The sequence below is a fragment of the Patagioenas fasciata genome, chromosome 9 (assembly GCF_037038585.1).
Source record: "Patagioenas fasciata isolate bPatFas1 chromosome 9, bPatFas1.hap1, whole genome shotgun sequence".
Classification (NCBI taxonomy): Eukaryota; Metazoa; Chordata; class Aves; order Columbiformes; family Columbidae; genus Patagioenas; species Patagioenas fasciata.
This window is the reverse complement of record NC_092528.1, coordinates 20526755-20552710: the sequence shown is the minus strand read 5'-3', so window position 1 is coordinate 20552710 and position 25956 is coordinate 20526755. Positions and strand designations below refer to the sequence as shown.

The 25956-nt window shown below is 37.0% G+C and overlaps 1 protein-coding gene across 10 annotated transcripts in view; it reads right to left on the bottom strand.

Moving 5' to 3' along the window:
- Positions 1-25956, bottom strand: part of NAALADL2 (N-acetylated alpha-linked acidic dipeptidase like 2) — a 444279-nt gene that overhangs the window by 23473 nt on the left and 394850 nt on the right. For 9 of the 10 annotated variants that reach the window (XM_071812576.1, XM_071812575.1, XM_071812577.1 and 6 more), the window contains 2 exons: positions 10771-10864; positions 2914-3112 (listed from right to left, as the gene is read on the bottom strand). In XM_071812576.1, coding sequence (XP_071668677.1) covers positions 2914-3112; positions 10771-10864 — 293 coding nt within the window. Of the gene's footprint in view, positions 1-2913; positions 3113-10162; positions 10340-10770; positions 10865-25956 lie in introns of those variants that run through there. The other variant, XM_071812582.1, reaches the window with a different exon arrangement.

The following is a 25956-nucleotide window of genomic DNA, read 5'->3' as shown; positions in this document are numbered from 1 at the left end:
AGGATGAGAATATGAGTCCAAATGGGTATACAGGAAGCAATCATTTTTTCATGAAGAATACGTGCTTTACTGTACACACAAATTCTTCCTTCAGAAGGCTGTAAATTACAGTATTTATGGAATCTTAATGATCTAAACACAGTTGGAGCCTGAAGGTCAAGGCTGCAAACTGCATCCTAAATTTCTGTTTACAGATGAAGCATAGTATTTATTGCTGCACTGCTTGCGCTGCTATAGTTAAAGGGCTGCCAGCATTTCCATTATAAACCACTATTTCAGGGCTTTATAACTTGCCCATCCATCTTCTGACTGGGATGAAACACGGCATGCAAGGTCCTGGCTGTGAGACCAATTTTTTTGTTTGTTTTCTTTAGCAAATTACATAAAGAAAAGCTTAAAGTTATACAAGGAAAAAAAAAAAGTATATCAGGTTTTTCAAGTACTTCTAGTCTCCCTGTGATACAATTATAGCTTCAGAAGACAAAATAGATTCATGTAACTGTATCAATTAATAGAAGGGCTTTCAATCCCTAAAAAGTGAAAAGTGACCCAAATAAAGATTCATTGATAGGTGCTTTTTTTTGAAAAAAAACCGTGCTGCAGATTTTTAATGTCAGGAAACAAAATCAGAAATCTATCACTGTCCTCAATTCTATTTGCATTAAAGGTAAATTTACACTACAATTACACACCTTGGCACAGTACGAAGAAGGCATTCCTTTTAAATAACTATGATACACAAGGTGTTCTTTACTGTTATATACTCCTGATGATAGGTAAAAAAGCTCAGAGTAAAGTCAAATCCAATGTTTTCAAGCAAACTCTATTATCGTCTACTATTAAATCTTGTATCAAATGTAATAAAATCAAGAGTGTAAAATATACAAAATTTTCACTTCCATACTATTTATTTTGCCAATATGAACACTGTGCTCTGTGCCAAAGTACTGCTAGAGAAGGCAGGTGAAAAATTTAATTTACATTATACCTGTATATCTAGGAATTACATCCTGATGCATAACAAAGTTAATACTGCAAGCACTACAAGAATTTAAATATTAGAAGACCTCAAAAACCCTGTTATTTGGATCATAAGTTTTGGTATAATTTATTTTTACATATAAAGAACTGGGCCAGATTCAACAATGTGCCTTTGCAATGCAATGCAGACACATTACATTATGTTAAGCAGTTTTATGGCTCCTTTGCAACACCATACCAGCTCAGACAAGACAGACAGCAGCGTTAAACCTGGAATATTAGAATTTATTTAATCACATTTTGGTTTATTTGTTTATATTATAAATCCAGTCACAGCAGGAATGAAGTAAATTAGTCCCTACCCAAATATCATATTTTCTTTATTATAGCTGTGGGAATTTTATTCATTGACACTGTTGAGTTCACCACAATTATCTTTTCTTATTTTTTTTCTTTTGTTTTTGTTAAAAGATGGCTACATTTGTTTTATGCCATTCCTGATGCTTGGAAGAATCTCTTCCTCCTGATGCTGTAGCTTTGTGCTTCTTTTCCAAAGTGTACCTCTGCCATCTGTCTATTTTGTGCCCACTTGAAACAATCACTAGCCCTAGACATTTGACAATTTTTCCCTATGAGCTGCAACAAAGTATCGGTTTATTACTTTAGTTAGTTCTGACTGCAAGTACATTTATATTCCTAAATAACACAGATGCCTCATCCACTTCTGTGTCCTGGCCCCTGTTTGTCTCCTGTGTATGTATGTCAGTCCACTTCTGAGCTCTCTTTCGTATCAACCAGTTCCCCTGAAGTAAAACCTGGGTATGGCTTTAGGGACAGTTTTACGTGGGAAAGGCTCCTAATGGACAGTATGGATGAGCCACTCACTATCTACAGCCACAAGGTCCTTCACAACAATCCCAATAGGCCCAGTGAAGTCCAGCAACCCACACATGGCTTCAGCTCCCTAGCCCGGGCATTCCAACCAGATCCTGGGGTCAGGCTATGCAGCAGAACACTGATGGGCTGCAATACACTGCTACAGTGCGTGCTGAAGCAAACACGCACACTTTATTACTTGTGCGGAACAGCCAGAGGACCAGGCATTATTCAGGGCGTGTTTGGCCAATTCTTGCTTTTCAAACTTTTTAAAGCTACTGATTGCTGTTAAGGTGTTTGTGGTTTTTTTAATTTAATTTTTTTTTTTTTTTTGTGTGTGTGTGTTGTTTTGTTGCTGTTGTTGTTGTTTGTATGTTTTTTTTTTTTAGAGGAATTTATGGTGAGAGATACAGACCTGTAGATTTCTTCCCTAGAAAGCGAAAGATTGAGTGATTATGACATCTTAAAATCAACCTGGGTAGTGCAGCTGAATACAGACTGGAGAATAATTCTAACCAGAGACAAGATGTTATGAACGGTGACTGACTAAGGCCCTCTCATTCACGCCACTCTACTGCCTTTGACTGGTTGAAATGCACCCAAGAACAATGCTATATAATTAAATATATTAAATAATGCCACACAGTATCTTGTATAATTCTGAATCTTCAATGAACTGTAAAAAGTTTTAAATAAAACATAGGTGGAGCTTGTCAAGCAGTATTAGACTTCAAAATCTTTTCTTCTTGTGAAAGCTTACTGTACCGTCTAACACAAGTATCTGTCATGCTGCCTGAGTTGCCATCACACTGTACATCTTGTTAGCAGCGGTGTCATGACAGAAATGCTACTGTGCTGCATTCTAATGACCTCTTCTGTTGTAACAAATTACTGTTTTCTGCAGGAAGGATGAGATACGAAAAAAATAGCTTTAATCTTGGATATTCACCGAGATTTTTTTTTTTTTTTTTTTTTTAGAGAGCATGACAGCTTTGAAAGCCACACTATGGGAGATCACCATTTCAGCACAAATGAAGAATGAGTTGAACACAATACCTGTAAAGTCCTGGAGGAGCTCGATGAACCAGGAAGCTTTTCTCCAAGCTTTGTAGCACATCATTGAGCATCCTGACTCTGATAGGAGCCCGCTCCTTGGGGTCATTAGCTGGGCGCATCTCATCTGATTGGAACAATTCTGCGGTGTCCCTCAGCTGTGATGCCAATGCCAGCAACTGAGGAATATCTATGTCATCACCTAGGAACAGTAAGACAAAGGCAGTTGCCAGTGATTCAGAGAATGTCGCTTGTTACTTTTGCTTACAAGTCAAAATTAATAGCCCAATTAAAATCTGAGTTTCTTTTCCCTTGTGAGAATTAAGTAATGGGTTGAGGAAAGCCACAGATCATTGTGCTCATCAAAAGCTCTGATCTGTTTTTCAAAGATCAGTTTGGGATGTGACGTTTTAATATCTAATAAGCCATGAGGAAAGTAGTGTGAAATCTACCATTGAAAAAAAATGGGCATGCAGGAAGCAATGGTTATAAATCAGCAACTGTGACATTTCCTTCTGAGACAGAATTTATTAAATGCCTTTTGATGCTACAGCTCTCAAGTTGAAAGCTTGTGCTCAGATTCCATAATGACTGCTGTACCAAAAAACATAATATGCAGAATTTAATTGAATTTTGTTCAAAGTTTAAGAATCCTACAGGTTAACAACAGTTGTAGAGGGGATTCAAAATTGTTCCTCTTATTCACTTACATTGCATGCCAATGAACCAACTAACACTTTAATTGATATCAAATGCAAATTCTAATCCAGTCAATATTTCCATAACTTTTTAAACTTGGAATGTTAACTGTAACTTTGTTTGCAGTCCTACACAGACAATAAAAGAATAAAGGCCTACAACACCTTGGAGCACACCGTGTTTTGGATATTTCCCTATTCATGGTTCAGAAATAAGAACATGCTACGTGAATTGGAGCACTGTGAATGTGCTGTCTATTCCAACCCGCAGTGCAGATGAAGTGCATGCCCACCTTTCCCAGTGTGTGCATAAACTTCTTTAATTTTTACAAGCACATGGAGAGACAAAGCAGATTCTGAACCTGATATAAAGTCAAAAATAACATCAGTCACCAAAAACATTTCCAGGATGTAGAAATTATCTTTAAAGCCAAGATTCACTTAGCCTATTAAGGACAAGGAAATTAACTATTCTTAGATCTTTCAAATGATGAATTAATTAAAAAAACCCCTTGGTGAGTTCAGTATCTTAGTGGTGGCTAATCCAACAAGGTGTTTCAAGACACAAGTTAGACGTATATAAAAGTTCCTTGTCTAATAGATATATGGAGAGATCAGAAATAGCAAATGGAGAATATCAAGCCATTTCTCAAACTATTTATGGGTGGAGTCTGAAAGGCGATCACAACAGTAATGGAAAAGTAAATAGGTACAACTAGATAATTCAAGGAAATGCCTGAATATGACATATTCTCCCTCCCTTACGCAAGAAGAGATTTGCTACTGGATATATTTCAGCAAAAGGAAAGGAGTTCATAGATCCCCACATGCTCCTGTCATTCAGCTGACTAACACGTTCCAATCTAACAAAACATGAAATGATCCAAAATACATGGAAAGACAGATGCTGGTGCAAGAGAAACTGTCAGATTTCCTGAGCTATCAAGATTAATTTCAACAATGAACAGAAACTCCTTGTGAGAACAGGAGTGAGAGAAATGGTTTGTGTCTGTCTTAGTTTGGGACAAGGCTGCTTTGTCAATGACTCTTGCCCAATCCACTTTTCCCTAATTAGAATGGGTAACAGGCACTGCAGTACCTTGATGTACAGGACTGGTATCTCTCCGATTTAGCCTGGAGTAATTTGAAGTCTGCTTAAGTTAGGCTGATGCCTTAGAAAAATATACTCCAAGCATATAAACTTGGTACATTTGTGGCATTTTGCAAAATATCTTATCCTCAATTTTCAAATCCCAGGCAAACACCCAGCAGCTGAAGAACTTGTGCTTTCCATGCACACAGTCCAGGCACTGTGGACACATTACCCAGGGACTTGTGTCAGTAGGGAAAGGTTCAAATCCACCCTGTTAGAAAAAGCACTTCATATTCCAAGTAACATACAACATTAATAATTTTTATTCTGAATATTACATAAACAATTGTATATTAGCTATGCCTTTTCAATAGGCAAGTTGAGATACATGGAAAATACATCATTCTATATCTGGAAACGAAGCCAACCAGACTACCCTTTCTGTAACATAAAAATTCTGTAAATGTTTTTACTCCTTTCTCCACAACATGCATTCTCCCCCTAAACCAACCACGTTTTACTTTACAGTCATGAGTAAAAAGCACTGTTTACCTTTCACTCCAAACCAGCACTCATTATGAAACAAACACCCAGATCCCTTTTTCAGTACTTCAGGATGAGACTGGCAAGTGTCTATGGCTAGTGGTACCACAGAGAATGAAGGACACCATTTTAAGGACATCAGAAGTTTTTACCACAACACACTGAACATCACTGCCAAGGGAAACTGTCATTTATGCTTTTCTCAAGTTGAGAAGCTGGGAGGGGAAGGGTAAATGATTTTTAAAGAAAAGAATGCATTAACTAATAATGTCTCATAACCCTCCCACACAGAAAATTTTAAAAAATCCTGCAAGTGTTAATTCACTTCAGAAAACAATGCCACATTACCACATTTTGTATTCTTTGTCCTTTTGTTTATAGTATGAATCATGATGAATCATCTAAGCTAGTTCTTTAGTTGTTAAATAAATAAAATTTCAAGTACAAGAAAGTGAATCAAGAGTATTTATACTGTCAAATTTCATTACACTAGCTAAAGGTAACTGGATTTTAGTCAGAAACAGGTTACAACAAATAGAAATTTATTTTACAGACACTGAATGCAAAAGCCTTTCCCTGCGTAACTGATTGCTCTTATGAAAAGTATGGCTAGAGATTCACCATTTTTAAATTGTGCTTGTGCCCTCTGGTATGCATGTACTTGTCTACCAGTACCTACAGGAGAATAAGCACAGACAAATCAGCAGTTTAAGGCATGACACTCACTCTCCATGCATGTGAGCATGTGCTTGCATGGAAGAGAGAAGGGAAATTGCTTCAGGTTTTGATTAGCTTGCAAATTCAGGATCAGCTATGGTGTGTTGTTGTATTCAGTAGGAAGAGTTTTCATGCTGTGCAAAATTGGATGATCAGACCCGGCAGTGGAAAATCTGAATGGGAAAGCTTTGTAGAAAGTACCCTAAAGGGGGCAGAAACACAAATCCATGGACATCTTCAGTGCGAAGAATATGTTGCCACCAGCTTCAATTTTGCTACCGTGACTGCTACTGACCAAGCAAACTAATCTGGTGTTGCTACTCGAAGTCTCTTTTCAAAAAGGTAATCATTAAAAAGGCATGCTGTGACATATTATGTGTGCTAATACAGAGCAAGTTATCAACAATATTGTACAGAGGTGCTGAAACATATATGGGCTACTGCTATGGAACAGACGCTCATCCTTTCCCTTCCATACCAAATATGCTTTGTCCATGGAAAAGTCATTTTTCTATGATTTTTTTCTAAGGTTGATGAAAGGTTTGCCAGTGCTAATATTATAATATCCTTGAAAGAATACTGAAGAACGAGATGTCAGTGTCTCACGGCAAAGACAGAATTTCTATCCTATATCATCTCTGTAGCAGTCAAGAATAACGGGTGGGAACAGTAAAGAAGGAAACTTTCTGAACATTACAGACAGATGGAGAAAGTAACTCTGAAAAGTGCCCTAAATGATTGGGAAAACACGGTCAAGCAGGTAAAATGACACAAGCTGAAGACTAGCAGATAGCTGTAGGCACTGAGTATGCAGCCATCAAGTAAATGACAGAGATATATTTCTGTATTGATTTTTCTAAGGAGGAAGAGTTTAGACTGATGTTTTGAAATGTATGAGTTGATCCAAGGCTGTGGAAAGTCATGCAGATTTTCCTGGAAAAGGCTTATCATAAAACAGATTATTTTTAAACTTCTGCTAGCACTGCCTACTATTATCATCCCAAGTACTGCAGATGCTGTAAGATCTGTAAAACATCCATTCTGAGGAGAAGAAAGGGCCTAACTGATAGGAAGCAATGTACAACTGACACTGTGTCAGCCAAGGAGCTTTAAGTCCCATCTCTAGCTCTCCCTATAAGGGGAAAATCAGAAAATCTCATCCCCATTTAATTTGTCTTCATAGGCCTTTCTCAGTCACTACCTATCAGACATGGCTTACAGCTTATCTGATCTGTTTATCAGCTTCAGCAGCCTGTGATGACAGCCACAACTAGGGAATCTTGGCACGCGGGTCTGGTGCTACTCAGCCAAAATCTAAGGTTGGAGCAACAGATACTGACTTTTGAAAGGTACAGATACCAATTTTTGAAAGGTCTGCATGAGTCCAGGTGGGCCCAGTGACCTCCAATAATGAAACAGTATCAGCTTCCACAGCCAACAGCACCTAAGCAAAAGACACGGCTCACAACAAACCTGGTTGTCTTTATTTTTCGTTCGTGCTGAGTCAATCAGGTGCAAAGGTACAGAAAGGCTTTTGATCCTAGTGAGACACTTTTAACACCTTCATCAATCCCTGAAGTCTGCTGTAATAAATACTAGATTATGTAGAGAGGCTCAGATCCAGTGTAAGAGAGGCCACAATGAGCAAGTCCAGACTGCACAGTGCGTTTAGCAGATATGAATGTTTTGAATAAAAATACTTATAGGTATACAAAATACTTACATGCAAATGCTTATACATTTGTACTTGCATATGCATACAAAGTACTTCTATAGAAGTACTTAAAAGAACCATTTGTATCATTCACACACCAGATTTGACATCTTGCTTGTGCCCTACCTCAAAAGATAAATTGGGTTTTCACAGTATGCAAAGATATTTTTGTATTTGATTCAGGTTGCAGTGGGTCTAGTTTTTAAATGCATGACAGGCACAAACACTGCACAACTGCAATGTGTAGTTAATGTGAATATTTTAAACTGTCACTTATTTATTAATTTCTCTAAAACATCACGTCTGTGATCAGATAGATAACAGCCTGAATAGCCCCAGGGACCTGGATTTCACTCTTGGAACCCATCTCATATAATTTATGACCACAAGGTTTCCTGTTAAACATCAGATCATCAGTGGACACACAAAAAGAAATTACTCTCCAGTCACAATCCTTCCTTTCAGGTAAACCCAAAAGCAGTAGCTTGTTTCCAAGAGCTCCAAATGGAGAGAACATGCTGCTGAACAGCCATTTCCCCATCTTTCTGAGGAACAGGCCCCGAGCCAGATGGAAACATGTTATGGATGACACTTCCCTACAACCTGACATCCAGCCTATCCTGAACGTAAGAAATGGTTTACAAAATGATGAGCAACATCCTGTTGAACTTAACAGAGCTAACAGTACAGACACCCATCACATTACAGAATTAATCATTTGGAAACATAAATAAATGCAATATTAGCAAATATCAAGATGCACACATATTTTTATGAGGACATCCAGGAGGCTGAAAAATTGTGACTCAAGTATTTATACCTATGAGTTCAAAAATGTGAGAAAATCCAACAGGCATTCAAATGCATGTTGAAGTGCTTGGCTGAACCATATTGGAGAGACAGAAAATCAAGCCTAATGAGCAAATCTTCAAGCATGTCATGCAGATTTCCCTTCAACTTTTCTACATTCACAGTTTTCATCGAGTTGGAGAAGGAAATAGTTTACTCAATGTACCTTTGAACTGGAAATCTAAGACAACATAAAATATTTTCAGAAATGAAGAAATCCATGACCCATGTTAAAAAGTGCAACTTCTACTCCAAGTAATCAAAAAAAAAGACCATTGTCTTCTTGGTTTCCAAAATAAAAATAAACTGTTATTTGACACAAATCAGAGATAGATGAAACATGACAGTCATGAGAAAAGCCATTAAACAAAACTTCAAAGTGAACAGCTGGAAGAAAATTTATCCTGCTGGCCCTACAGCCTAGAAAATAATTTTCCTTCCCCTGAAGTGGCTGAGATGAATGATCTAACTGAAGTTAGAGGAAAAAAGTCAGTTTAAATCAACATTTCCTGTTACTCAAAGTAAAGAAAAAAGGAAGAACGATACCAGACATCTCATGTTCAGTTGAAGGAATACCAGCTGAGCCACACTTTTTATTTGATGATCCTTCCCTGCTGTGTTTAGGCTGAACTAAACCAATGTTTATATGGCGCAACAGAGCTCAAATTGCCTGTCTTGTTGGATGCTCACTGATTCCAGAGCACTGCCAGCCTACTGACTTCCAGGTCTTGACAATGATGGATGGCAAAGATTAAAGAAAAGGGATCATACTTCTGTGAATGTGTATTACAAACAAGTGATACTTTATACTGTAGGGAGTGAATGAAAAGCAGGTGCAACACCTCAAGATTGCAAAAAATCTTTGAGATAGGATCTCACATTCTGTTAAACTATCTAGTTTTATTGTGATTTTATAGAACATACATCTTTATTTAACAGATCAGTTTGAGAGTTCCATAAACCCATACATAGAAAAATTATTTTTGAAAGGCCTTAGCACACTACAGGTAATCTGTATCAGAGATGGATGAGGAAATAACAACATGTTTTTACCTATCTCACATTTTTCCACTGTGAGGTCCTAACGAGATCATGCCTTGGAGTAGTCTTTCAAATTTCAGGGGGATTCTTCTCAGGCATGTACTTTTTAACATTCCTTTTAAGTTCACAGAACTCTGATCAGAATACCAGCTTCAGAAATATCTCAGTTAGTACACATTCAAGGAATTATCTTAGAGTTTGGCAGCTATCAAAAAGATTTAATCTCAAAGGACTAAGCTTCTTATGTGCTCTCCACATCCCGCCTACTTTCAACTAGTCACTTAGAAAAGGAAGGAGAGAGTTGCATCTCATTTGAATACCTCCTTAGTCCTCAGGCTGGAGCTAAGAGAGATACTCTTTTCATCATTGGTAAGACACAACTGCACCCTTTAACTGGGTTACCTTAAACAGCTCAAGGCACAGGCTATCAGCTTAACCGGGTTCTGTCATCAACATAGCACAAAAAGCCTGCAGAATGCTTGTTCTTTTATCAAGCCCTAAAAGGCCACAAGACAACAGAAAGAACCAGAAATGAGAAGGTGACACCAGAGTATTAATAATGGCTAATGACTCCACAATCTTGATGGATCAGTCTCATATCAAGGCATTCCTCTTACACCCTGCAAACAGTGCCAAGTCCAGAGTCCATGAGAATTATATCTGCATCATTTCCAAGTTATTAGTCGCTTTTGTTCACTTTCTGACTAGGAAACTTCCAGGGTCTCAGCGCTTAATCAAGAATATGTATTGGTAAATTATCATGCTTTTTCACACCTGAAAAAAGGAGAAAAGTTCACATGCACTGCCAACAAGTTGAATTAGTGCAATAACCAAACCAGGAAGATGACTGTGAAAATTAAGGAGCCAAATGGAAACAGGATTAGAAGCTCGCTCTTGCTTGTACTGAACAAAGAATTAAAATCAAGTTCAGTCACACAGGTTGCTATATTTGACAGTAATTATGAGATTTTAGTACTAGCTACTCCTTAATTGACATAGTAACAACAGAAGAAATAGAAACATTTTATGGCTTTATTTAGCAGCAAAACCTGTGTTTTATTTGGCATTATATAATGACACTTTTTAACTACTGAAATCATTGGCTATCATTTAAGCGGAAATTGAAAATCTGTACCAGGGAAGAGATGATGCTTTTATTTTTTCCACTGTATTAATGGAGAACAATATTCCTCTAACAAAATTACCTTTAAGACTGTTCTGAACTTCTAATGCGATGTCGAGGGCATTAAACGGCAAAACTGGTTCACTGGCAATTTGCAAAGTCACTTGTCCTGTTAGCTGAAAAATACAAAAAAACCCACAAGACAGTCAAATAATTTCTAGCAGATTTAATAGCCAGCATTTCTTTTGGAATAGCACATATTTCATTACATTGGATTTTTAGGGAAAAATGAATAAAATCCCATAAGCACATCTCTGTGAAAATGAATATGACCTAGACCATTGCCTTTCCAATACAATGTGGAAAAACATTAAGAGATTACAGTTTGTGACCACACACAAGAATTCTGTGCAGTACTTTTTCTTTCGATCTAGGATACCGCACGAGTCTCTGAAGGGCCTTAGTTTTGCTTTGTTTTCAAACAAAACACCTCAAAACATCCTAAAAATACGAATTAGGTTTATTGTTTTACTTTGGTCTCTGGTTCCAGCTATTGGATTTTGAGAGTTTATACAAGTAAAAAAGAAAAAAAATCACAGACATTAATGAGCTGCAGATCAAGCCCATGGTGAAATGCAAGTTGACCTGAAAACCTGCTGCCTTTTGAAGAGAGACGTGACAACTTGATGCACACAGACATACAACTTCCAGACGGGACAGAACACTATATTCTCTCAGTAACTTACAGAAAGAAATTCCCAAATGAGTGAAAGAGATTTCTCAGTCCACTCCAGGCCAGACATTAGCACCTGTCACAAACCTCAATGGCTTTTCAACAGCTGCAGAGAAAAGGCCAGGGACTGAGTGGCCCGAGTGCTTTTTTTCACTTACATAAGACAGGCTCTCCAGCTCAGGGCTTAGACGTGCTACAGGGGCTGTGTACAGAAATATGTCTTTCTGCTGAAATGCACCTAGGCTGTGATTAAACAGAGGATTTCAGTCTCCAGGCTGCCAAGTCCATCACTGTTCATGGGAGCTATAAAAACCCACTGACAAAAACATGCAAGAAACTTTCATTCATCTTCTTCATATCTTGATATTGCAAAAAGGGAAAAAATAGCTGTAAGGCTGCGCTCTAAAATGGAATGATGGCTGCAGGTGACGGTGATCGTGTTGATAAAAATGTGGACTGAATAGAATCATATTGTACAATACTTCCCAAGGTGTTGGGGAGTTAGAATAATATCTGTCCTTCAAAAGCAATATGATAGTTGCTGTGCTGAAAGCGGCGTTTTAATTCTACAATACAAAGTAGTAGGAAAAGACAACAATGTTAAGTAAGATTAAAAAACAATTGTACAGCAATTGAAAAGGAAAACAATCTCCCAGGAAAGTGGATGAAAACAGGGTAATATCAGAAATACAAGTTTCCTGGAAAAGGATTAATAGAACCCCAACAACATTTCTAAGAAACCCTTAAAGAAATGACCTGGCCACAGACTGATTTGGCTACAGAGACTGCAGGATTGTGCTGTATATCAGGCTGCAATCCACATGTGAGCAGAGACATACTATGAAGCTGTTGAGATTTACCTCTAGAGAATACAATATTGCAAAAAGCATGAAGAAAAAAAACCCCTACCATATATATGGTGAGAAAAAATAGGGAGTAATAATAAAATGTCAGGCTGTTATCAGGAAAACTAAAGAACTAAGAGTGAACTTGAAAGAAGATGAAAAAATACTATGTCTGGACACCTGTGCTAAAATATAATACAGTAACCTCTCATGAAACTTTCCTCCAAACTTCCCAGCTGTATGGTCCATTAATGCTCTAAGGCCATTATGTTTTCTATTGGTGATAATACACAAAAGTTTCTGGGTTGAAAAGCATTAGAAAACATTGCCCTTAAGAATATCAGATAGGTATTGCAAAAATACAAAAATTAAATTGTTAGGACAAACAGAAATATACACAAAACTGTATCCAAAAGAGGTTCATAAACCAGGTTGATATAATCCAGCCATAAATAACTGTAAAAATCTGGTTCTAAAGGTCCAGATGCCATGAAACTCCTTCCTTGTCCAGCACAGAACTCTTTCAATATCAAGATACAGTTGCCCAAAACATTCACAATCTGGAAGCTGCTATGGAAAAGCAACTGTGGTAATGAAATAACACCCTATGAAAGAAGAGGCATTCTATAGGGAGCCCAAACTGTAGCACACAAAACATTTGAATTCCTCCTGACACTCCATTTCTGCAAAAACTTTCTCTACAAATTCACAGGTATATTTTAGGGAGGGACATGAACAGCTATATCGTGCTAATGATAGTTTTCAATCTGTTACCACAATGTTTAAGAACACAGAACTATGGAAAAATGCTTCTTTTCTGAGGTATGAAAGTGGCATTGCATAGAATAACCAAAGAAGCATCTTCGCTTTTCACCATTATCTCCTACAAAATCTGGCTTAATTTTTATCAATCCTTGCCTTATTTCTATTTCTTCCAAGCAACTTTATTTTGCTTTTGACCACATAAGACCAAAGTTGTTTTCTCTTTCCTATTCAAATAAAGTTATACAATCAAAATCTTATGACTGACTGAAGCATTTTGGAAACTTTATGGTTTCTCTGTATGTACTAGTGCAGGCATTTGTGAGTTAGCAAACAGGTAAGAGTGGTGTTTATTAAATCACGTACTCCGTAGGCTAATCTGGAAGAAATCAATCACATCAGGGAAAGCTCAGAGCATTGATTTGAACAGAGTAAATAATAATGCTGCAGAAGCATATATCAAACCCACATAATGCAGCAAGAAAGAAAAGGCTGCTGATTTCTTATTTATAGTCTTATTTTTGGATATACCATTCCCCCGAGTACAACACTGAATATACATGGAAAATAAAGACAAGCTTCTGCCTCCTTTTCCCTGTTGAAAAATGGTTCAAACTGAGTATTGAATTATTAAATGCAAGAATAACTTAGCAAAGAGTAAAGACAACAATTTTCTCATAAACTGAAATGCTAAAGCAGCATAATTGGTTTTATTCCCATATTGAACTGGTTCTAACTAATGACAACTTCTCAAATAACATTTATACATATGAATACACACACAACACACACAATAATTGATGTAGCATTTGCACAATTATCAAATCTAAAGAAGAAAATTACAGTTCAAATGCTAATTGATTCTGAAATGCTTTTCTTACACAATTTAAAATGAAAAAATAATGAATAATATTTTCACTGCACTTGGTTTTGGGAAAGGTATTCTTCAGTAAACTAAAATATATTTAATGAACCTCCAATTACTTTAAAGATAAATATTAATATAAAACATAACAACAATTGTAGAGTTATACTTAATATTGCAAAATGAATCTGAATATTCAAAATAGGTTTATGTCAAGGTATTATAACATTTTTTCAAGGTCTTTTACCTTAGAGTGTAAATATCTTTGTAGAAAGGAAATAACTACTTCTCCTGCCTTTATCTCTCTGATTCCATGCAGATCCCAAAAGAAAAAAAACAAACCAAAACCAACCAAACCAACCCACAAACAACAAAAAAATAAAACGGACTTCCAAAAATGCTGGTGTTAAAGATGATTCAGTACCACATAGCTCTTAAGAAATGAAGACATAGATTCTGCTCTCTTCTGAAGTGCTAAACCTACTCATTTAGAACCATTCCTTCTTGCAATTCTACCCAACTTATAAACCTAATTGCACTACAAAAGTCGGCTCTCAGGGACACCATGTGGTTCTGCACCACTCTCCAAATCACTGTGACAATACAATAACAGGATTAAACACACACAATTTGTTCATCTATGTAAATCATAAATATCCTTTATTTAGCTGTTTTGCGATGTTAATAAGGAAACCAATTAAAATGGAGCTAGAGGGGGTTCATAATTGATTTTTTTTTTCTAGTGAGTATGTCACACCTGGTTTTCCAGTGAGTTAATCTGAGGTAAACTCAGTTTTTAAGGCAACTTCCTTCTTCAAGTATTCAATCTGCCTACTAACAACTCAAAGAACGTCTATCATCATGCACAATTCAAAGACCAATTGGATACATAAAATCCAGTATACAAAAATGTAAAAAGCCAGAACAAACATCAGCATACAGTGTGGAGGCAGTTTCTTTTACACAGAAGTTCACATGCCAGTCTTGTTTTCATTTTTGTCTGCTGAAGTTTGGAACTCTGCACTTTATCTAGCCTGCGTGCTATGTAAACCTCAGTGGGTGTAAGTGCTGAGCCTTTGGGACATTTTTAGTTACATTAAGAGTGCTAAAATCTAAACAGGCATCTCAGATCTCTTCACACGCCAAGTTACAAAAAACATAACTTAACAAATCAGGTAAACTGCCATGTTTATGCTGTTGTGAACAGTGTTCTTTGGTAGTGCTGTACTCCAATTTTACCTGCTGGAATGAATTAGACACAGCTACTTGAAACCTGAATTGTGCAGTGGCAACTCTTTTGTATTTCAGGCCATATACCTCTGCAACATAGTTTTTCTTCTTTCCTGCATTCTATAATTTTCAGCTTTTTATTATTTAATTTTATTCTCTGAATATTAACACCACTTCGCCTTACTGACACCTGTGCACTTCTAGAGAAAACAAGCACACACATGGCAGCTAATCTACCAAAACCATGACAAATCATATTAGAAAGCAGGTAATGTAACAAGGTGCTGTAGTACACCTGCGTAAACTCCAAACTACAGACTCAAGAGACTTCTGTATGTGAGACTCCCTACTAGAGACTCAAACAATCCTTGTAATTCATAAGTGTGGGACATTGGGCAACTTATATGAACTCTGGGTCTCAATTTCCTTTGACATCAGACACGCTTTTCTTGGAGTCGCGTCTGCCCGCACACCTTGCACCTCTCCCTTCACATATTGTCCATGTGGTTCAGGATGGGGAAAGAGCATGGAAGGATACGTGCTGTCTAGGGTGATCAGTAACTGCCTGCTGAAAATGACTTAAAACTTTTTTTCTCCCTTTTTTCTTCTAAAGGTGAATGAAAAGGTTTGACTTTTGTGGCTGACTGTTGCAGTGTCTAATCTCAGGTGTTGATCTCTTTGCATCAAGAGTTCTCTCTTTCCTCACACATTGACTAGCAGAGTGACCTGCTGAGATCATTTGACATTAACCCAAGCAAAAACAATGGTTTCAGTGTACACTCCCCAAAAATAAGGAATAAATCTCTGCATATATTAAGATCCTATCTCAGAATCAAAATGTTAGCAATCTCAAACACTAAAATAATCAGCCTTTGCCAATCACTCCACCCTGCAAAATTAGAGAAATACTTCCGATAATACAGGCAAATTTCCTGAATTTGCTTTCTGCTGGTTCCCTCCCCACCTTCCAACTTCCTTCCCATTATCAGATTTTTTTAATTAAGCATGAGAAATTGAGTCTATTTAAAGGAAATCTGTGCTTCCCTGGTAATAATATAATTTCAGCACCTAGTGTTACTGTATGAATGGCAGTAGGTAGTGAGACTCATGATATATTAATAAGCATTTTTAATACTAGGATCTCAATTTGCTATAGAAAAAATTCCTGCATAATCAGTCTACAGAGTTCTTTTTCTTATATTCATCACCTCTCAGAAAATGTAACTGACTCATACAAGAGAAGTCAGAGGCAGGAGCATGAGAAAACAACCACTTCTTTGACCTTCTGTTTTTCTGAAGAACCACATTCCCTTAATTACACAAGAAATAGAAATCTGGTCACAAACATGTTTGCTTTGCTCTAAAGCTGTCAACTTATGGAAACTAAAAACTTCCCAAAAATTCAGTAGTACCAAATGTGTTATTGTTCTTACTGAAACCTACCTTGGTACCAGGGCATGTATTTACACTACAGGTCAAACGATATTTTGGGGTATCTGACATTCAGTTTAACATACGGTGTTTTAGGTCAGTAGAGGGCTCTCTGAGAAAAGAGTACGGTGAGTTGATGGCTAAAGTAGGTGAACTAGAGCATAGTAATTCAGAACAGACCGCTGTTTCTGAACAAGAGAAGTATGAATTGTATCTGATGTCTTACAAATATAAAAAAAAAGTATTTCAAGACCCCCCCCTCCATCTTTTAATGTTGTTTTATTTATTCTCAGCGTAGGAAATACTGATTAGGAAGTAAAGCTGATAGTAAACAAAACATCTGGAGGTAATGTGTGCAAAGCAAACAACACTTAACTACTTGTATTACAGTGACACACAGTATAAGGCATCCTGAAAGTTACAGATTAGGATGCCAGAATTATGGTAGCTTGGGCTGCTTCCTCTGGAGTACAGAAAATCTCTATTCACATGATCATATGCTACATTTTCTGCATGGCTCAGGATGAGATTCCAAGGCACTGAGAAAGTAAGGTGAGAAGTATTCTCTTAAGTGATTAATTTACTTAAAATCTAATTTGTTGGCCAACTTAGAGTGATGAGAGTACATTTCCTATAGATTTCATTCACAGTTGGAAAGAATACATTCATCCTACTGTCTTCAACTACTTGCACAAATGAAACACTCATACTGATCTCTGCTTTTTTTTCTGTGCAGACGTAGAAATTCCTACATTTGAAATTATATTTATATAGTATATAGAAATATATATTTTGTGTATATATAAATGCATTTATGTGAGTCTTCTAATATGTGTACACTAAAAAAATGAATTTTAAATTGTATTACCTTTTAGTCAGCAATTATACCAATGCCCGGGGTTATAACGCCATAGGGTTTTATATTCAGTTTCTTTCCACTCACTCCTACTTTCTGTCCAGAGCACCAAGGAAAGGGTTGTGAGCGAGGACATCGCAGGGTCATGGTGCTGCTCCTGGCACCGTGGCAGAGAGCAATCCTCCTCTCTTAGCCCAGCACAGGCCAGGGAGAGGTGCCTGGTGTCCTGCGAGACACCGCTGAGCTCTGGAGCTCACTGCCATGGGACGTGTCGGACACCAAGAGCACAAAAAGGTTTCAGATGGGAACAGACAGACTCCTGCAGAGCAGCGCACTGCTGATGACTAAAAACAATGCTCCAGAGTCAACCTTCAGCTGTGGTCATGGGACACATAGCCCTATTCTGAGGTGTTCCTCACCAGTTACCGTCAGAGCCTGGGAACCAGGCTGAAGCCTGACCCACGGTGGCTGTTCTCATGCTCTGGTACTGCAGCGGCAGAGAATGGGGATTATTAACTTGGCTTCCAAGATGACACCTTTAGTGAGTTAGGCTTGGCACTGTGTAAGTGAACTTGGACTCAACCTGGTTTGTTTGGAACTGAGGCAGAGCAACTCTTTGTGCAGAATACACAGGGTTAATGCTTACAAAGGATGCTGTGAAGTTAACTGGAAAGGTAACTGGAAAGGGGAGAGTTTCCCAAGTGCTTTATTCTTCTCCCCCCCCCCTTTTTTTTTCCCGCCACACAAACAGAAATTGCATCTCTTTGAAGTATGCAGGTAAGTAGCAATAACCTTGGGAAAAGTTTCTAATTCTTTATTTCATATTTATGTATGTCAAATTCTAGTGGTATCTAGATGTAAATAAAGTGTCAAATTAACTTCTAGAAGGGCCACTACATTTAAGCCTCTTGCTTAAGTCAGACTTTCCCTAATATGTGTAGTTATGAGCATGCAAAAGGATATAACAGGAAAAAACTTCTGCACTTCATGAGCTCTGTATGAAGAGGTCACACCATGACAATACAAATCTTTACATCATTACAAACCCTCACACTAGATTTCTTAAAGAGAATTTTGAAGTTTTAAAGTTAAAATTCTTTTTTATCTCCAGCTTTAAAGCCAGGTTGCTCTGGTTACCAGCTGCAGACTTTGGGAGTGACAAATACAGAAAATTTTACTTTAAAGCTAAATAATTTGCATGTAGCATTCCCACAAACCAAGATGCCAAAACTGCACAGAAAGTGACCTTTTAAATGCTTTCATTCTCTGACCCACTTCAGGCATAGCAGGAGGAGGGGGAAACTAGGGCTAGATCCTTTTTAAAGCAGCAATGTTAACTGCCTGAAGCTGGTTACAGGCAGTCTTGAGGAAACAGATCAAGCTATTGTTCCGGCAGAAAGAGAAGTATATAATAAAATGTGGAGCAAAATTTATTTCCACATATCTGAGGCAAAGATCTCTAATGACAACGATCACGTACAGAAATTGCATCTTGGATAGATCTTTACTACCTTAAACCAAAACTATATAGCTTATCTTTTTCTTTATTTGCCTGTGTAAGGCAGACATTCAAAGCATAAAATATGCAGCTAACTAACAGTGCACACTCCATTCCAGTTTTGAACAAGACATTTTAGGTATCTTTTCTGGTTTAAGCCATAAAGGAAAGTAAATGTCATCTCAGAGTAAGAGACAAGTTCAGGTTCCTGTGTGCTGGTATGAAAACAGAGGATGCTGTGATTAACAGCTTGAGCGTTTAGTACATAGTTACAAAAAAAAATCACATTCTTCTGTGCTCCTAAAGGCTTTCACTGTGTTAGCTACCAGTTAATGTATATCAGTACTTTTCCCTGACTTACGTATGTGTTAAAGACTCCAATCAGGACATTAGCACAACTAGCCCTCCTTACTCACGATACAGGATAATCAAAGCACAAGATGATAAGACTTAGACAGATAATTGATAATTGTGTTAACAGTTGCCAGACAGTTGGCTGGGTCCTGCTGGTCTCTGAGCCTTGCAAGTCAGGCAGTAATGACTAGCAGATAAAATAAGCAGCAGGGCAAGTCTGCTTTTAATCACGTAGGTTCACAAGCACTCTACAGAAATATAGATCAGCCTAGCAAAGTATGTTGTCTTACATTCTTAATTAATCAAAGTATATTCTCATATGCTTCAAGATAAATGCACAAATCAAGGATCTTCATGAATTAGGACCAATCCCAGGGTCATACATTCAAGGACATCCCAGTACTTGCTAAGTTTCTATGTGATCTGTAAAGCCAGTTCTCATGCTGAATCTGCAGCACCAAGTCTGAAACTTGTGGCATTGTTAAAAACTAGATAATAGTCATCAGAGGATTGCAATAATAAAGAAATCTGCAATAGGAAGCTTCTACCAATGCTTTCAGTTTAGACCTTGAGATCATCCTTTTAATCACTCCCCTTTTACAGAAATGGATTTGATTTAATTGAACTCCTAAAAAAAAGTCTTTAATCACACTTCATCAGCATGCAATTATTATTCAAAGGAAATCATATGTACTATTAGGCACTCTTAATTAAAAAAATGCATATAATCTGCTTCAGTACCTAACAGTTATTCTCCTTGATGTTCATTATTCTTCCATTATTGTGACAATACCTTTTTTTTTTTTCTATTTTTGCTCATCTATCACAATTTCATTTATACATTTTTTTCAGTGTTAACAATCACGATATCAGGACACTGAGATGCATTAATACGCCACCATCCTTAAATCTCATTGCACAGTATGACCTTCAAAATGGGTCAGAGTTGATTATGGGAATTTGTGAGAAGATGAGGAAATGCTATAACAGGAGCCCTAAACCATGCCCTGTTTTGCCTGAATTTTATTTACAATTGAAATGTCTTCTAAGTGGCCATACTGAAAGAGGAAATTATGCTATGCAGCAGTCAGTCCTTAGAGAAAGAAAGATGGGATTTGGGGAGAACCAGGGGCAAGGGACAGAAGAAAGTGAATCTAGGAGAACCCCGAAGAAAAGCATCAATGAAGGGCTGAGGAACTTGAGAAACTTGGGCAGTCAATTCATCATAGACTCAACAGAATAAGCACTTCAAAACGACCCATGAGAACATTACATATTCAAGTCTCCCTATTTTCTCAAACTCAGAAAAACTAAGATATTAATTGGTTACAGAGAAAAAAGTATTTTTCTTTTCTCTCTTGCTACCTCTTGATCCAAAGGTACCTCAAATTATTCCACTTAGGTCACCCTAATCAGTCAGGACTGGAGCAGTGACAGTTCATTAAACATGACAGACTAGCCCTGAGGGAGGGTTACTCATGAACCACAGTGCTCACGATCCAAGGGAAGCTGAAAATACATAGATCTATAGTATATAGCTCATAGGAAAGACCCATAAACATTAACAGAGACATTCCACGTCAGGGAAGAACTAGATATATATTATACTGAGGCTATCCCCAGACACCAGGATGTACTGCAATATCCATAAAGAGGTTCAATTTCCTTATTAGGCAATTGTTTCAGTTAGGGTTAGATTCTGCTCTTGGATATACTTGTATGGCAGTTACCCAGTCAGAAAGGTATTTAAGCTTCTTACTGGTATTATAATTCAAAGATGCAATTTCTGTGCATTTTTTTGCACTGCTTTTCAAACTGGAATATTCAGTCTTCAATATATACTGTGCAAGATACATAGAACAGAAGTAAACAATTTACTTTCATTAATAATTTGAAATCTGAATCTTAAAAGGAGATCTCCTATCTCCTCCTGTAATTAAACAGTGTAACTTAACAAATAAAGGCGGTGGAAGATTGGTTGTTTTATTTTAAAAAGAAAAGATTAATTAAAGATGAATATGTTTGGGACTGAGCAAGCTCCCCTCAGGCTTGTGGAAAATGCCAAGTCTGACAAACTCTTTGAGCCTTAGGGAATCCCAGGTCAGTTTGATGAACCTACTGAAGTACTTTATAATTAGCTGGCATGCTCCTGAGGCTACCAATTTACCTGAAAAAGAAACTCTCTCACCTCTCAAACTTGTCCCTGAACAACAATGAATAAAGACCTTACAAATAATGTTTCTCACCACAGAGTATTTATATAAATAGAGAAAGAAAATTCAGAAGAATGACCTGTGCTGTAGAACAGCCCTCAAAATTCATAAGGAACCCTAGCAATAAAACTCAAACTATCTGAAGGTAGAATTGAGATTACCACATCCGGGGCTGTAATAATACACCTATTACTAAGATAGTCAAATGATGATGGCCATTTCATTCCACTGCACCCTATCTTTATGTGGGCTCTGCATTAAAATGATAAAGCCAACATGATATAATGGCAACAACAAAGATTACATAGAGAAGCACATTTTAAAAACATATAATCTTACAACACTGCAAGAAATGTTACTAGTTGCTCAAACGACAGCAGTTACTGTTAAGAAAATATAAAAAAATCACTGTTTACCTACAATGCTGCACCATAGCTGCTCTAGGTACTACCTTTTAAAAATATCTCATTATTTACAATCATCATTAGTGTCTAAACACCAAAAATACATTACATGTATCATAAAATAATTCAAAAGACATCTATGCTAAAAGACTTGTCACCTCTCTTAAGCTTATCTGATAGAATTGAATCAAGAAGCGGGGGTACAGGACTCAAAAGGAACAGGTTACTTTGGACTGAGAAGTCATTTTGTAAGAACAACTCAAAGGCCAGGACTAACCTTGTTGGTAAGCATCATATTTTTGTTAGATTCTGGTCTTGCTATCAACTCCTTTTGTTTTGGCTTAGTTGAATGACTATTTTTCTCCAGTTTTAGACTAACTTTCCGGAACATATGAGTTCATCAGAAGAGATCTCAATATGGGTAAATGGACAAGGAGACAAGTTTTGCTTGAGTATTCCAACTATAAAGACAACAAGGATGGCGATCTGATGCCTGTACTGAAAGAAGATGATGAAAGGGATGTTGTTGAAGAGACTGGAAAGTGGAAAAGATGGGGTTTGAGAAAGGCAGGAGAATTAGAAATAAAAACAAGTAGGAATTTGCTGCACAACATCAACAGGAGCCTGGGGAATTTCTGAAAGAGGAGACGGGAAGATTAAAAGGACAGTTGAGGAAGATCATTTTGGCAGCAACACTATAGACATTGCATGGAGAAAAAAGACTCACAAGGCAAATATGTCAAGACAAGGGAAGACTACATTGCAGACAAGTGGTTTGATCATGAGTCCAGGGAGAAAAGCATAGATTTCTAGAAATACTACAGAATGACAATGTATCAGAGGAAAATACTTAATGTCTTTCAGCATACTGTAATCACTGTGTACTCAGCATAATTTCCCCATACTATGTAAAATTTCAAATAAATTGTCCCTCAAACAGAAAAAGTACTGGAGAATATGGTATCAATACATAGTGAACAAATCAGTGGTAGTGCTGACGGTATCCAAAGTCATACATTCATGCACATAAGTGTACATGCATACACAGACCAAACAGAAAAACTAATCTCAAAATTCTTCCGTATGTTAAAATTGAAGACAGATGCAGTTACAGATAAAGTTAGATTTACAGACCTAAAAATAAATTAAGACTTCATAGATTCTTAGAATTTCCATCTTTCCCCTCTGCAGTAGAAATACAACGTATATAGGCATTTGAGGTACTCTCAATAGCTTTAAACTAAATCTAAATGAACTTCAAAAGAGTTTTGGTATCAGAAATTTCTAGAACGTTTTGCACTGTGTCTACATTGTACATTGAAAATACAAAACACATTTTAAAGTTTTTCATTTGTCTATTCAGACACTACTGTTACAGCTTCTGAACCCTTATTAACGATATTTTCATCCAAGCTTCATCCAATAATAAGAATTTGGGGCATTTCTGGGGTGAGGAACTCATTAGAATTCACATTTGATACTGGATTTAAAAAATAAAAAATAGTTTTTACGTACAGACCTAATGAAAAAGACAGATTTTAGAATTTATTCATTAGCCAAAAGCAGTAGATAGGAAGCAACAAAGTGTAAGTCTTTTAACATTCATATTATGAATAGTGACCTCTTAAAATATTTGGAACAAGAAAAATGGAAATGGCACTCTGAATCTTGTGGTTTCTAGGAGCTGCTAATTGTGTACTGCTCAGGGGTCACAGTCCACCATCGGGAGTGTGCCCTCATGAGACAGCACGTGGGCATCTCGATGTCCACACGTTCCCTAACGGTTAGAACGTCCATACTGAGAACAGCAGAAACTTGACACAGGATCAGACCACTGCATCATGCTGACTTGGGTAATATTTATTTTAACTCCACTCCTCCAGCGTTCCCCTGCTCAAAACCCACATGCCCCTGAGACAGAGGTTTAACTATACATCTTCGGTCAAGTTTATTGCCTTTTCTGCTTATTCTACTCAAGTAACAATAGATATTTGCCAAAGAGCGGACGAAGGGGGAGAGTACTACCATCTAAACAAAGGGCTTTATTTCTGCAGAATATTACATTAAAAGAGCCCAGTAGCTATTAGTGATTATTAATCTTCAATTACAATAATAGCCATATTTAAAAACAAAACACCAAAACACTCAGCTATGCTGCAAGTCAGGAGAAAAGCCTTTTTAATTGTCAGCCCTGCTAGTCTAAAAGTGCCTTTCCTATTCATTCAGTTATCATTCTGTAGTTTATAATTAAAGTGCTAATGTATATCAGAATTCTTTGATCTCAAAATAAAGGAATCTTTCACCAAAGAAATTAAGAATACAATAGTTAACAGGAAATTCAAGTTTCCCAGTAAGAATTAAAAGAAACAACCAAAAGTAAAGTAATTAAGGAAAAACTATTTTTGTTGAAAAGGAGAAGGAAAAAATTTTGTGAGCAGTCATTATGGATTGTGGAACTGTTTATCAAGTGAAGCGGTAAAAGATTCTTGATAGTTGAATACAATCTAGGAAGAAAGGAATGAAGTGTACTGTAGTGGCAGGAACTGGACTAAACTACCCCAAAATTTTTTATCTTAAGCTAACAAGGACATTTATGACCTGAAATCTAACTTCAGCTAGCAAGGGTTATCGTAATGATTCGTAGTATCTCATCCATGCTATTGAATTTCCATTCTGATTTCATATTTGAGGGAAAAGATAGTCAGCAATGTGTTATGTCATGAAGTACATCTAAATCAATGAAACTAAAAAGAAATATGTGTAGTCATCTACACTATGTACAAGCATTATTCTACATACTTAAAGTCAGCAGAACTCAAGACACAGTCTCTTCTGTTGTGGCTTACTGATTAAAGACAGCGTGACTGAAACCTGACTTTAAAAACCAAGGGAAAAAAAAAAATAATCCAGAATTTATTTTGGCTTTTAGTCTGCTAAGAATAATCTACTTGGGTCACTGGAGATATTAACTGGAGTACCTGCTTCCCCACTCCAGGTTAGGTGATACGTACTAAAAAAACCTGGTAACTAAAAGGGGCAGAGTCAGCAAGATCCCAGACCACTTATCCACTGGTACCACCAGTCACTTCTGAAAATGGAAACTGAGCTTTGGAAAGATCTTTCAAAAGTAACTACTGGCTCACAGATGTGAGCGGACACCAGGCAACCTTAGCTCTTAGCTCTGATACTGTCACTCCTTCACTCACAATCTGCTTCTCTAGAAAAGTGATCTTATTTACCTCACAGACTTAAAAAAAAAACCAGTCAGCAAAGTCGAGTTACATACCATTGCTGTCAGTCTGCATTCAGTTTCAATGAGGTTTGGGTTAGGCAGTTCAATACATTTTATAAACACAATAAACATATTACTGTTGCTGTGTAAAAGATGTTCTGCATTTTTCTCTTCGTTACTGTATTTGAATTAAAACCACTAAGCTTTGCTAAAAAAGCAACACCGCTCAGTCTCAGTGGACTAAACCAGCCAGACTGAAAGTGAGCAAGAGCTTCTTTCTTAACATTAAAAATGTTTCTGTTAAAACCATGTGACTCATGATCATCTTAAGTATTTCCTACACAACCTCTAAAAGCAAGATTTCTAGTTCTGCTGCCTTTTGAGACACTGTGAAAGCTAAGATTATTGGAACAGGCAGTAATTTAAAAGTTATTAGCTTTTCATTCTCTAAGCCATGGTTTAATTATTTTTAGGACGCAACTAGTCATATAAGAATGAAAGCTTCAAAGTCCACTACAACTATGGAAAATATGGTAAAAATAGTCCAGGAAACACAATTACAGATCAGAGGAGAGTGCAGCATTTTACCGTACTATATACTTCCCAATGGCTTTGCTTAGTTCTGTTCTTTGAAAAATACAGGCAAATCATAAATGAAAAAGTTTGGGCACGCAGGACTTTACCAAAGAGTTGCTTAACTTCGGTTCAAGTAGTCTGGAAAAACTCTGGCAAAAAATGCAAAGAAGAAAACGTCACTAACTTTTTTTTTTTTTTTTCCTGATTACTATTTTTTTTCTTTTTTTCTAAGAAAGAAAGATTTCAATGAGTCAAAGAGGACTCTGGAA